General features: G+C 33.8%; 1 protein-coding gene across 1 annotated transcript; it reads right to left on the reverse strand.

Moving 5' to 3' along the window:
• Positions 1-5190: 5190 nt before the first annotated feature.
• LOC120330801 (synaptotagmin-1-like) lies at positions 5191-12281 on the reverse strand. The gene is made up of 9 exons (XM_039397739.2): positions 11962-12281; positions 11695-11876; positions 11113-11220; positions 10843-10917; positions 10260-10352; positions 8989-9162; positions 8577-8720; positions 8132-8236; positions 5191-7903 (listed from the first exon to the last, which is right to left on the reverse strand). Exons 1-9 carry the CDS (start codon positions 12155-12157, stop codon positions 7718-7720), a joined length of 1263 nt encoding a protein of 420 aa, XP_039253673.1. The 5' UTR covers positions 12158-12281; the 3' UTR covers positions 5191-7717.
• Between the last annotated feature and the right edge of the window lie 1216 nt (positions 12282-13497).

Genomic DNA, 13497 nt, shown 5'->3' on the forward strand with positions numbered 1-13497 from the left:
TTCTCTCCAACTACCGGACCAATTGCTTTAAATTTTCAATGATTAAAGAATGTTGTTGTCGCTGAGAGGCTGTTACTTTTATTTAGTACGGAAATTTCTAGCATCCTATGAGATCTGATATTTCATCTAAAATTTCGCTGTTTTATTCAATTAATTCGTGGGAATTCGTAATTCATGTAATCGCTGCCAACTAATCCCATGCCCGACATGGCCGTCGTTTGCCATGTTCGGCTTTCCTGCGGGGTAAATATGTAAATCCTATTCTTGGTTGTGATGACGTCATCAATATTAAAAGTTGCGCACTTTGTGGCGATGTCGCGTTTGTCTTGGAAATCTCTGCGATTCGGTGTTTCGGGCTTGTAAACGTGTATTCGCTATATACTAAATATATTAAAACTTACCATACGTCCCGTTTTGGCGTTCAGCCAGGTAATATTCAATTAAATGTGATTAAATGTATTTTTTAAGAGTAAGAAATGAATAAAATATATGATTACAGCACGATGCACGACCATTACCAATTAGCACGTTCTCGCTACTGTTGTGGCTGTGTCACTGTGTGGCGTCCGGCAGCCTATTACTGAAGGCGATTGCGTGATTTTATTTGATGATTGGTACAACTGGTTACGTGTAAGCCCTGATGTCAAGAGGGTGTTGGTCAGCCACGTTTGCAGTAGCCTGGTAGTTGCACAGTATAAGGTAATCTAACATCGGATTAGGCTTGCGGTGCTGTAGGCTTGAGTCACTGGTTTATTGAATTGTCTTACTGCATAGGGAGTAAAGTATAGGGAGACTTTTTCTTGGGTCAAAGGTCGGGTAAACATACATTGACAACACTGCCCAACAAGCAGAAATATGATCTGCAGAACCATATTTACGGTAGAACCTCTAACTCTATAATCCCAGCCTTTTCGAAACCATTTTTGTTTACCTCTACTAAACAGAACCTCTCCCGAATACAAAATGAGTTATTTGATACAAATTATATGTATAATTACAAGTTGACAAATCGAAGTCGAAGCAATGAATGAATAATAAATAAATTGAGAAAACAACCGCTAAAATTACAAGTTTTACAACCTTTATGTACCAACTGACTTGGCATTGTTACGGACTTAACAAGGAAGGAAGCTGTATGTCGTGGGAACATTCATCGCTGCAACCTATCAATATTCAATACTTACCATACGCCCCGTTTTAGGCGGGACAGTCCCTCTCCCGGTCATCCAAATGTCCCGCTTTGGCTTTCAGCCAGTCAGCATAATACACGAATATTACCAATTAGCATGTTATCGTTACTGTTGTTGCTGTGTAGCGTACCGGTAGCCTAGCCTACTCTCTAAAGATGAATTCGTGATTTTGCTTGTTTCGTTGTTTTTTGTTATAGCTAATATTTGTTACGTGTAGGCTAAGTCCCGTACATCAGAGGGGTGCTTAACGTTAACGTAAATTCATTTCTATTTTTCGAAGTGAAAGCGATATTCAGACAGAGGGTATGCTGCGCATGAACTCTCGACAACAATATGGTCAATGAAGACGGCTGGGATGGTTTTAAAAGTAAGCCCCTGATGTAAAATCGGTAAATTTAAAGTTGATAAAATCTAAACTATGGTCTTTGGAGGCGTCCCGCTTCGAGGTCACGAAAATATGGTAACCCTATCATTTCTGCTTTTTTGGTTAACCCTTTCCGTGCGGTGGGCACGTATACGTACCCACGACAAAACTCGCTAGATTGCGGCGGGTACGTTGATGTACTCCACTGTTTTATTTAGCAATCGTTCGTTAAACTGTTGGTCTAGTTTTTCCGGGTTTTAGTTTATTGATAAGAAGTCTTCTTCGAGATTAACATAAGCGACGGTAAATCTCGCTTTCGTTTACCATGGGAATTTTATTTGCGGCGGAACGAGGGAGTGCTTTTGAATTTATGCAAATTTCGGTGTTTTTTGGGTGGTAATAGAAGACATATTATCCCTTCCATTAACCAAAGTATTTTGAGTTAGATAACGAAATTGCTACAGCAATATTATGCTATTGTTTGCCAACCAAGAAGCGGTAACAGTAAAGGATTTAGCGAATATTTCTATTTTTTATCACGGTTTGAACACCCCAAAAAAAAATGCCTCTTTTCTATCCGGTTTGTGACTCAGACCACCCCATTTTAAAAAAAAAAATTTTTCAATCGCCAATTGCAAGCTCTTTAAATAAGCTTTCCATTGAGCCGTCAGTGGGTAGCAGAGGATCATTACTTTTCCGTTAGTCGATCGATTAGTTGGGGGGGTACAAATGCATAAAGTCGGCGTAGCAAATACGATCATTTAATAAAAAATAAAAATCGCATGGAAAGGGTTAAGTGCGTTTCCTGCTTTATTCTTAACAGGGAATATCCGACAATACTGAGAAACAGTCGTTCATAATATCCTTAATTATCGTCTTAAAATCTCGAAAGTCGCATTTCCGGCTTTGCATAGAGACAGCAAATCTAAAACAGTATCTCAGAGTGAGCGGCGGTAATCAGACACCACATGTTATAAATAGGCTACAGTCAAACTTCGATACTATGCCACTTCGCTACTATTGCACCCTCTTTACTATACCACTTTTGATCGTCATCAACTAAATTCAATATAAAATATATTTACTATGCCACCCCTTACCCTCGCTAATATGCCACATGAGGTACATATTGCTGTATTAACGAAACAATAAACACTACGAACGAAACGATTAAAAGGCTGTGAAACGGCAGAAGTATATATATGTATGTGCTTGTAATGTGTTCTCTCAAGAGGAATCGTCAGCTGGCGCATGTTCTTTCTGCCGATTTCATGCACCTCGTCGTCTAGACGATCGCATGACACTGGGCTTCCCGCTTCTCTGCTGCATGAACTTCTGGACAGTGCTCCATGCCCGCTGGGCTTCCTCGAACAAAAGGTTTTCCTGCTCAACATTTATTTCATCATCTTCGCTTTCAAGCGGCCCCTCGCTGCGCAACATCTCCTCCGCAATCTCATCCAGTGTGAAAAACCCACCAGTCCCGAGGCGCTCATCAGCTTCAAGAAAGTCGGACAGCTCGATCTCCTCGTTCTCTTGCATCTTTTCCTCGGCAGGCAGCGCTTCCCAGATCTGTCTGCGGACTGCGGAGAACTGCCCGAGTAAAGGCTGGAGAACCTGTTGTTGCCACTCAAGAAGGGATTGCGAATCAACGTGGCCTTACATTGTCACGTCGCATGGCTGTTTACAAACCCTTGTTACCATGTCACCCTCGCTTCCATGCCACTTTCTCTCGGTCCCAAAGGGTGGCGTAGTATCGAAGTTTGACTGTATATATATATAAAAGATCATTCGTTCACTACCTATAATTCTAGTTTTCGATAAAAATTTATACCTGGTTCCTGTGAAAAAGAGTCGGTGAAATTTTCAAAAAAGACGGGAACCAATTATATATACACCTAAATATTCAAATTTTCCTTATTTTAGTCCTATTATCAGTTCGAAGACTAGCCAAGAGCCTCCCGTAGTATTTATACCTAAAATTATGGCCTAACCCTAACCTATTACACATATTACATTCCGATGTCCGCCATCTTGGTTCGCATACTTCTGGAGCCCCCAAATTTCAAATGCTGGTATTGGAAATTCCTCGACCCAAATTATACTTTGTAGCGCCAACTATTATCAATTTTTTAGGTTAATAAAATAAAGTGACATATATCAAATACCGATTTCCAGTAGAACACTGTTCTAAAATATGTATATATATATAATACAAAATACATTATGCATAACCAAATCCTGAATTACGTTGCACATACTGATGTTCTCCGTCAACATTTCATTCATTCATTCAGCTATGACTACGAATATGTTAGTTTACAAAATTACCAACGAATTCGAAAAAAATGACTTCAAAGTGGCATATGTCGTGGTATTTCAAAGCCAAACTACACCAATAACTAATTCTGCCAAGTAAAACTATCAGCCGACGCCAACTAAAACTATTTCGAAAGTGGGAGAGTCTCACAGCAAATTTATTTTTCTGATGTCATGTATGTTTTACCGAGCATTAATTTTCGTGTTTATTTCAGTAGCAATGACCAATCATCAATAAGTTAACGATGACGTAACAAGGGAAATTTGTTCAGTCGCTCACTTCCAACTGATGTTATCATCAAATCGTATATCCTGCGTCTTAAAATCAACAACAATATTTTGTTTATGGAAGTATTCGAAGTTTCGAAGCCTTCGTTTTGCAGGTGTTGTATTTTTTAGTTTCTGCTTTCGTGCAACACAAAACAAACGATGTCAGGGTTACGATCGGTGAATATTGTGATAAGTCAAATCAATGTTATGCAAGGGAAAAAATAACCTGCACGTTATTTTCGAGTTTTTATCTATTTGGTAAGTTGATAGTTTTGATGATCAGCCCACATTTCTCCATTCCCCGTATGGCACGGAACTGTGGTTAACTAGCATTATACTATTTAAACTAAACATGATGATATATAACATGATATCGAAGGACGGGAGTTTGTGTCAGTAAGCCACTGAGGCGGCCATCTCCAGAAATTGTAGGTTTTCAAATACCCGGACTTAACTCCAGTTCATTATATCAATAACACACGTTACAGCGTTAGCCGCAAAAATCGATCGTTCCGGAATGTTTTTTACTCGCTCATTCTTGAACGCCGATGGATTTTCGAGGTATTCATTTTACGTCTGACGTCGTCACGCAATTCGTGCTTCAAAACATCTGGGGTTCACGTCATTTCAGAACAATTCATACATAATTTATTAGCGGCAAATCAAGAGGGAATTTGCGATTCTACGTCTGTCGATCTTTCATAATCATCGGGTCATAGCATTTGCTAAATAGAAATACTTTATACCAAAATTTTCAGAGGCCTTCATTTTGAAAACTTCAATGAAGTACCAATTTTAATACTATAAATACATAAATGGAATTAGGGAACGCACGGATATCCAACGTTAATTTGAAAGAGTTGCGTCGGCATGTAATTTTTTCATCCGGACTTCCAGCAATTTCCCGTTTTGTGATGTTGTGGTCAGTCACAACTTAGACTACACTACCCTAACAAGTTCATTTGAACTATAGTTCGATGATCAACTAATTTCATAGCGGTCTAAACAACACAATTGTATCTATCAGAGAATAAAATGAAACACAGTACATCAGCTAATGGCAATGATATATTGTATCAATCGATATGATATTATTCTACGCTGTACAAGTTACATATTATTGGAATTTGTAAACAAACAAAGTGTACAGTAAAACTTACATTATGTTAAATGTTAAATAGCAACATTGCTGATAACATCAAACTAGATTACCAATAAAAATTATAATTCTCACAAGAATTTTGTAACAACCAGACCCATGAATCAATAAGTTTGATTGAAATCTTGTTATTGGTATGTTTTAAAATAGATTAAATTGATTACTAAACTAGCTCAAGCTGGGAGCTAATAGAACGCTTTAAAATGAAATATCTCACCAACAATATAAAATCAAGAAAAACAATAAAAAGTTAGCTCCATTATATCATAACATAGTTGCCAAGCACCGATTCTACAGCGAAATGTGTATTCAAAATTGTCTGCATATTTTTTCGATAAAGTATATTGCCAAGTATTGATTAATCAATGTTAGTCATTAGTAAAGTAAGTAGCAACCATATGACAGTGTCTATAATGAGCCGATTCAAAGCTAGCAAAATGAGTCAGTTCGGTCCCAGTGGATACATGATGGCACACTTGATTGTACACAACTGAAAACATTCTCACAATATCTGTGAATTGACAGTTAGAATGATAACTTTTTACAGTATAGTTATGAAAGAATAAATTTGCGATTTTTCATACATAAATGGGTCCAAGTCAATATGTTAAGTAAATAAAACTACAAAAATGCGAAATGAATATAAACACGAGAGTACCAGATATTTACCAAGAAAATAAATGCATTTGGCAAACCAATGTAGGTACTGACTGATGTGAGTTCTCAATGGTACATTCATTTTAAACCCCACATTATCAAATAATGAAAGATATGTTGATATATGTAAAATCAATAATATTAAAAACATTAGGAATTATTTGTGTACCGTACTGCATACAGAACTGTGCAAATATAGGTTTGATGTTTAAATCTCAACAGGAAAAAAACTTAAATCTTCAGACACAAATATAGGTTAGAAGTAAAATTGAAACAAACTTATTTTATTAAAACTATGAGATCATAAACCCTGTTGCAAATGCAACTGACGAATGTCAAATTTTGAATTCCGTTGTCTGTTATTAGCCATCAAAAAATTATAAACATAGATATCCAAACAGTTTGAAATCAGTCTTCAATCATTATCATTATATAATTTTACAAGAATTACAATGCTTCATATTTAGTTAAACTGGAAAATTCATGTACACAAGGTATAGAAATTGCAGCAAGAAAATAACTAATCCGTTATTCCTGAAAAATAAACTAACATACATAAAGAAAATGAGAGTACAGATATATAAATTGCAACAGCCCACATCATAAAGGAATGAACAAAGAAAAAAAGAGGATTAAGTTGCCATATTGCACCTTGAACCCCTCAGAAACTACAGATTCACTACTTAATATAAATTAAATCTGAAAATTTCTTTATCAAATTGGTTTCAACCTCCCAAAAATTGCAGAAAATCATGAGTAACTGCACATCAGTGAAGAAAATACCTGATTGATAAATTTATCCCCTCAAAAAAATTTTCAATTCATTCCCAATCATAATATCCATTATAAACCACCCAAGACAGAATTATATTATGGAAAATTGATAAACATTTTCATCACAAAATAAGTATAAAAACAGCAACCATTAAGAATTGATAATTAAAATAAGCAGAACAATATTTAGCACCATAAGAATTTTAAGGAACTCATACAAGAGCATGCTAATAATATATGATAGAGATGGGAATAAAAGAAGACAAAGTGAAAGTGTTCTTTAACATCGATGCTTAATGTTAAAAGTGTAATGTCTAAAACATGTTGTACTACATAATAAAGGAACTTGTATTATAACTGCATTATCAGTTGACTATCAGCATATGCGAAGTGCAAGTATATTCGAGTTGCTAACATTTTTTAAAAATTTCAACCAAATCCAATTCTTCAAGGATATATGATTTATATATATATGAATAAGTTACCAAACAGATAATTAAACAATATTCAACTTAAAAGTGGAATCATCAAAAACGATACAATTCAGTGTTTACAAACAATTCATCAACAAAGTTTGAACTATCCTTGTTTGATCTTTAGTGACATGTTACATAGCCAAATTTTCTACCTGCCAGTATTCCATGTGAACAACAACAAATCATTGATAAAAATAGTTTTCATTCTGAATAATTTAAATAGACTCATATTTCAACATGTAATAATGGATAATTTGATGAATATTTTTTAAAACCGTTTAAAAATTTGTTCAACCCAAATGTTCTAATCATTTTCAGTCACTGTTGGGGAGATTATACCTATGACATACATTTCGTCAGAAGAACCACAAAAGTAATGAATTATTGATTTCTTGTTAGAGCTATTCAAGACTATTACAAGAAACTGAAACTAAAGTCTATATATCTCTTCTACCTCTAACTTATGCTAGAACTAGTTCATATTATAGTCATGCGTTTCCACTTCACTGTCTTAATTCTGTTCTTCGATTTGCTGTAGAGTGTGCCATTGTGCAATCGGTCTTCTAGGTGATGCAAGCATGTCAGACCAATGTCTCAGCTCTGAACCAGTTGCATTGCATCCAAGTTGAAGTCTCCCAATTGCTTCATTCTTGCCCATACGATCATAATCCAGAACAGTGATCATCAGAGAGACTTTCTGTTAGTTAGATTGTAGAACATTTTTGTATACCATAAAATGCATGTTGATATTTATTACTATTATTGTATGTATATTCAAGGTAGTGAAATGTGGAGAGAAAGAAATTGTGATTAGTATATGCTATCTCAATACACTTGTAGTAAATAAAGTTAATTTAATCACAATAAAAAAGCAAAATGTTTAGATTATGAAATAATATAAAATAAATATTGAATAAGACTGTACCTGAATCTGTTCAAATGGAACCTCAAAACTGAACGATTCATTGAAATATGGATTCAGTGTGTTCTTCTTTATCGTTGTCTTTTTCTTTTTCAGTCTTTTGCCTCCCTAAAAAATAAGGTTAAATTAATGGAAAACTAAAGAATGTCGAGACTTTTAAAACAGGTAAAATATCCCAGTTGATCCATATTTTACATTATTCTCAGAAATTCGATACAATTTTAAAACATATATGTGTTTATAACATATCTAAATCCTATCTTATATTTACTATAAAATACATACTATCACAGCATAATGTTCACCTCCAATAATAAAGCAGTCATTTTGTATGTCCGAATGCCTAATTAACACTTGTTTAATTATACTAATTTAATTCATTATTCCACATTTCCACCCAACAATATTTATTATGGAAAGCTTATACGATACACGACTACGCAAATACCTGCATCAATGTAATCTTCACATAAGGATCTGATAATCCACCAACATCCATCTTTTTCAGATTTTTAGATTCCAAAATAACGACAGTCAGTTTTCCAGCAGTCGGAACGTACCTCAGAGAGAAGCAAATGTCTCCTAGTTTCTCCTGAAAATTATATACTGATTTTAATAATGAGCAATAACTAGGAAATGAGAAACAGAAATATAGTTGTGACACATTGATCCAAAAGAACAATAATATAAAAAATCATCCACAATCATTGAAAATTCTATTCATTCTCTAATTAACTAGCGAAAGGTATAAATAATGTCCTTTATTTTATTCAACATTAATGTGAACACATCAACCACTGTAGTCTGGGAGGTCTGTATTTCAATTTCTGTTTGGAAAACATGAATGAATTCGAACTTACATTTTCTTTATCATTTTCTGCACTAACAAGATCTCTCCATTCCTCCACAACACTTCCCAAATCAACCTGGTTCATTGGAACACGAACTTCGCCAATGATATCATGGCGTGAGAATCTATCAAAATCATATATTGCAAAGATGAGGATCTTTTCGCCTATTTCATTGTAGTTCACCTGCAAAAAAATACGAAAAATTATGATTTTGTTTTCCACAATTTAGCAAACAAAAGGCTTATTTTGATAATACTTTTGTCAGGATTTCCAGAGTATCCAACGCTGAACAAAAATATAGGTAATTGAAATACCGGGAGATTTGGATTTGCTTCTATATGATATATTATGTCATGAATCATGATATTAGCAAAAATATTATATTTTGACCTGTTGAAAACAGTACAACCTGTATTTTAAATGTATGAAATTGACAATCTAGTACATGATAGTATATAGCCTTGAAGGCTTAAGGTAAGCAGATATATATATACATTACACAGGAATGAAAAGCATGATCTCATGACTCATTTTTACATATCACATGTTGCGTAATAGGTCAGATGTAAATTGCAATGTTCTCACTCAACACATTTTCGCAAAAAAATGAACACTGCAGAAATATCTTATAGCAATATCCCATCAAGAAATACACGACCTAATTTGCATGGTGAAAAACAAATTTTTCTGGTCTAGTGATGCCAATATCATAATCAAATTCTCCATAATCTATATCAGTGGTTCCCAAACTTTTTAGAGTTATGGCGGCCCATTTAACTTTATTAAATTATTAAAACATTGATGGGAGGAAACAAATTTATTTTCCCAAATTAAATTTTTAGTGAAGCTAGTGAGAAGGATGAGCTTGTTTCCTGCTACTTTCCATAATAGACTTGACATTTATTTCAATTTCAGATAGTTTTAGACGAAAGAAGTCGAAAGTTGCAGTTTATTCCGAAATTTGCTTTTAATCCCAACCATTGCTGAAAATCCAGATTCACATTTATTTGCTTTCTACATCTTTTCACGACCCACTAAGATTCCTTCTGACCCATAGTTTGGGAACCGCTGATCTATATTATTAATAATATAGTCAAATGGAATTTATTCAAATCTATAATTGAGATTTTCAAATTACCGTAGTATTTTTCTGCATATTTTAGAGTAAGTGCTACATGAATAAGATATTGTTATGATCTTACCTGATCACCTCTTAATCACATATAATAATAATAATAAAAGTAACTAAGATAACACATATTAGTATGTATATATATAACCTTAAAATTGAATGTTTCATTGAAGACGGGATTCAAAGTCTTTCTGTGAACCTTTGTTTCATGCTTCTTCTTTTTGTCAGGAAGTAGATAAACCTGATTGAAAAACATAAATACATTGTTGAGTCACTTAGAATTAATATTTTATTATGTGCTTGTCGCTAATGTCAGCGTCATTCATCAATATAACAGATTAGCCGAGATTTGAAAACCCAATATGAGGTGTCATATGTAGAAAGCAAAGTTAAACTAGCATTTTAAACGGAGCTATAAAATGCAAAAGATGGAGCAAAACTGCATGGACTCAATATCCATATTGGAATGTCAAAGTGTTATTCCGGATTAAACAAAATAGCAAAAGATAATCAAGAATTAATAAGATATATACCATAGGGGCAATATATAAGAAAATGATTTTCTCATATTAAAAGAGAAATTTTGAATTCGAGCCTAATGTATTAACAAATTTCATAAATATTAAAAATGCAAAAGAAGATCAAAAAAGGCTAATGATTTAGGGCAAAATCACAGCACCAAATACAAATCAGCAATTGATAAATTCTCTTTTTTAGATTTTCCAAATTACCTTGACATACGGATCAGATGTTCCAGACATATCCATTCCTGGTAGATCTGCTGCCTGTATCACTCCAACTGCCAGCTGGAATGAGGAACATACAATTTTATATTCAAGAAATAATTTCAGATGTAGAAATCAGGAGAAAAATATATAGAAAAATATGAATATTATTAATAAAATAACTGCAGGAACAGTACAAACTTCAAAAATAAACATAGTAAATATACAAAGGTGATTGTACTGGTCACTCATTAACCAATGAGATAATATTCTCACATTGTTCTGTTGAAAATCATAATCGAGAGAGAATTGTAATTTTCCCAATTTCTTTTCCTCTTCCTCTTTTTCTTGACCATTGTCTAAATCTTCAACATCAGGCTGAACCTAAAGAAACAGATATTTATAAAGGTAAAACAATGGCATTTTAAAGAAACGATCAAATCGAATCTATGAAATCTATTTTGTGAACCAAATGTATGAAATATGATGATTTCGCTTAATGGTTCTCTATTAAAAGATTAACGAGAATTTCAAATTTCAAAACGTCTGTTGAAATTCGCTTGAATCATCTTTTAGCATAGTTTATAAAATAATAAATTTTGTCTTTGAACATATTTTGTTAACACTGTAACAATCTTAATCTCAGAAAGGCCAAAAATTGAACACACTTCGCATTTCATAGATGTGTATGTTATTTCATTATGAAAACAAAACCAATTATGCATGTGCCAAGTATGTATAAAAATATCTCTTTAGTTAGAAGAAGTAATGCATGCAAAAATAAATATTATCATTTCAGAAATGCGGAATAAACATAGTTTATAGAAAAAACCTAATCAGATATTAATGCTGTGTTACCTTCTCTTTATAACTGTTTCCTAAGCTTTTCACTGCTTGTAAATCAATTGCATTCTTCAATCCTTTCTTTTCATTCTTCTTCTTCTTTTTCTTGCAGCAACATCTTTTGCAACAGCAGTACAAAATACAAAGTAGAATGAGACCAGCGCCTATAGCGATCATAATCCATGCCCATTGTGGTACTGCAGAAAATATATAAAGGAGACAATAAACAAAGATGTAACACTTTCAGAAGAAACAAGTAAAAAATGCAAATAATTCACATACATTTACTGAACAGATTGTCCACAATTTCTTCAACCTTGTTTTCAGGAGCTCCAGTTCCAACACCTCCACCAGTATCAGATTTTGTAGAGTCCGAGCCTGCAGCATCAGCCACTGGAGGGTCTGTAGGACTGGATGAGGCGGATGTGCTGTCGTCTCCTGCGGCTCTTTTGACCAAGAATCTAGCAAACGCTGACATTATGCTACAACAAGTGAACCACCTCACGCACCCAGGGAATCGGAGTACTTATCGGCTTCTAAGCTAGAGCTTACTTTTTTTTTAGCCTAGCACCACTATAAAATAAATAGAAGATCTGAATGCATTACATCATTTGATTATTTCAGCTCATGATATCCTTTGAAAATGTAAATTTTCACATAAACAAGCCCATTATACAACTTAATTTATCATATTACAAAATGAATTAACATGAGAGGGGTAGGGGTATCTATCATTTCTGCTTACTGCTTTGCCTTCTGCACTATTTTAATAATTCAAATTTCTTTTAAATTTTATGAATTGCTGGAAAGTCTGATATTAATATTAAATGAAGACAAAATGAGATACATTGCTCATAATTAGGGCAGAGGATTTCGGTGAAAATACTTTAAACGTTAACCGGCTAAAATTAACCCAGTGAAATTGATGTAAAAAGGTAAAAATTTCGGATTGATATGTCACAATGATTCCAGAGCAGTTTCTCAGTTCTGACCTACTGGGGACTGGAGCAGTGAAAAGTTAATACCGTAGATCCAAATTTTAATATGTAGCGGGAATGGCACAAAATATATGCGGTCACTACTTCCCTAAAATGTCGATATGCTAATACCCCTTGCAAAAAAACGTGAACATTATATTCAGAGAGAAAACAGATTCTGAACTTATCATTGTCAAATTTTTATAAAAAGCCATAATCAGCAATATTAGTACTTCAATTGTTTCCTTACATTTTTACCAATTAAATTAGTGATATCCTTTTGAATTAAACGCAACAGGAGGTAAATTTCTGATAAACCAATCCTTTTCGAGGAAATTGTACACTATAAAGGTGATTGTTACGAGATGTCAGATATCGGTCAAAAAAATCGTAACGGTTAACCATCTAAAATTGGTTTACCCAATATTCGGTTAACCATTCCCAACCCTACTCATAAGATATGTTATATTTGACATCATATTTGGCAAGCAAGAAGATTGTAGTTTGAAGAAGATTACACATATCAAAAAAGTAGGCAACACAATAAAAAGGTCTGAAACATGTTAGATTAACATATAACTAGGATATAAATTTATCCATCACTAATTTTGCAATGATCATAAGCCCAACAACAGAATAATACAGGGTTCATATCCAGTCAAGACAGAGAACAATATTTTATTCCACTGATCAAACAATAGCCCACATCCTGAAGCAACCAATATTATTTCGAGCTCAAATAACTAAGTACCTTTATAATGGAACAAAGGCTCACATTAAATCCTATTGATAAGAAAACAGACTTTAAGTAGGAGTCTTACTATAATATATTACAAGGAAA

Source organism: Styela clava, chromosome 6 (genome assembly GCF_964204865.1).
Source record: "Styela clava chromosome 6, kaStyClav1.hap1.2, whole genome shotgun sequence".
In the NCBI taxonomy this organism is placed as follows: domain Eukaryota; kingdom Metazoa; phylum Chordata; class Ascidiacea; order Stolidobranchia; family Styelidae; genus Styela; species Styela clava.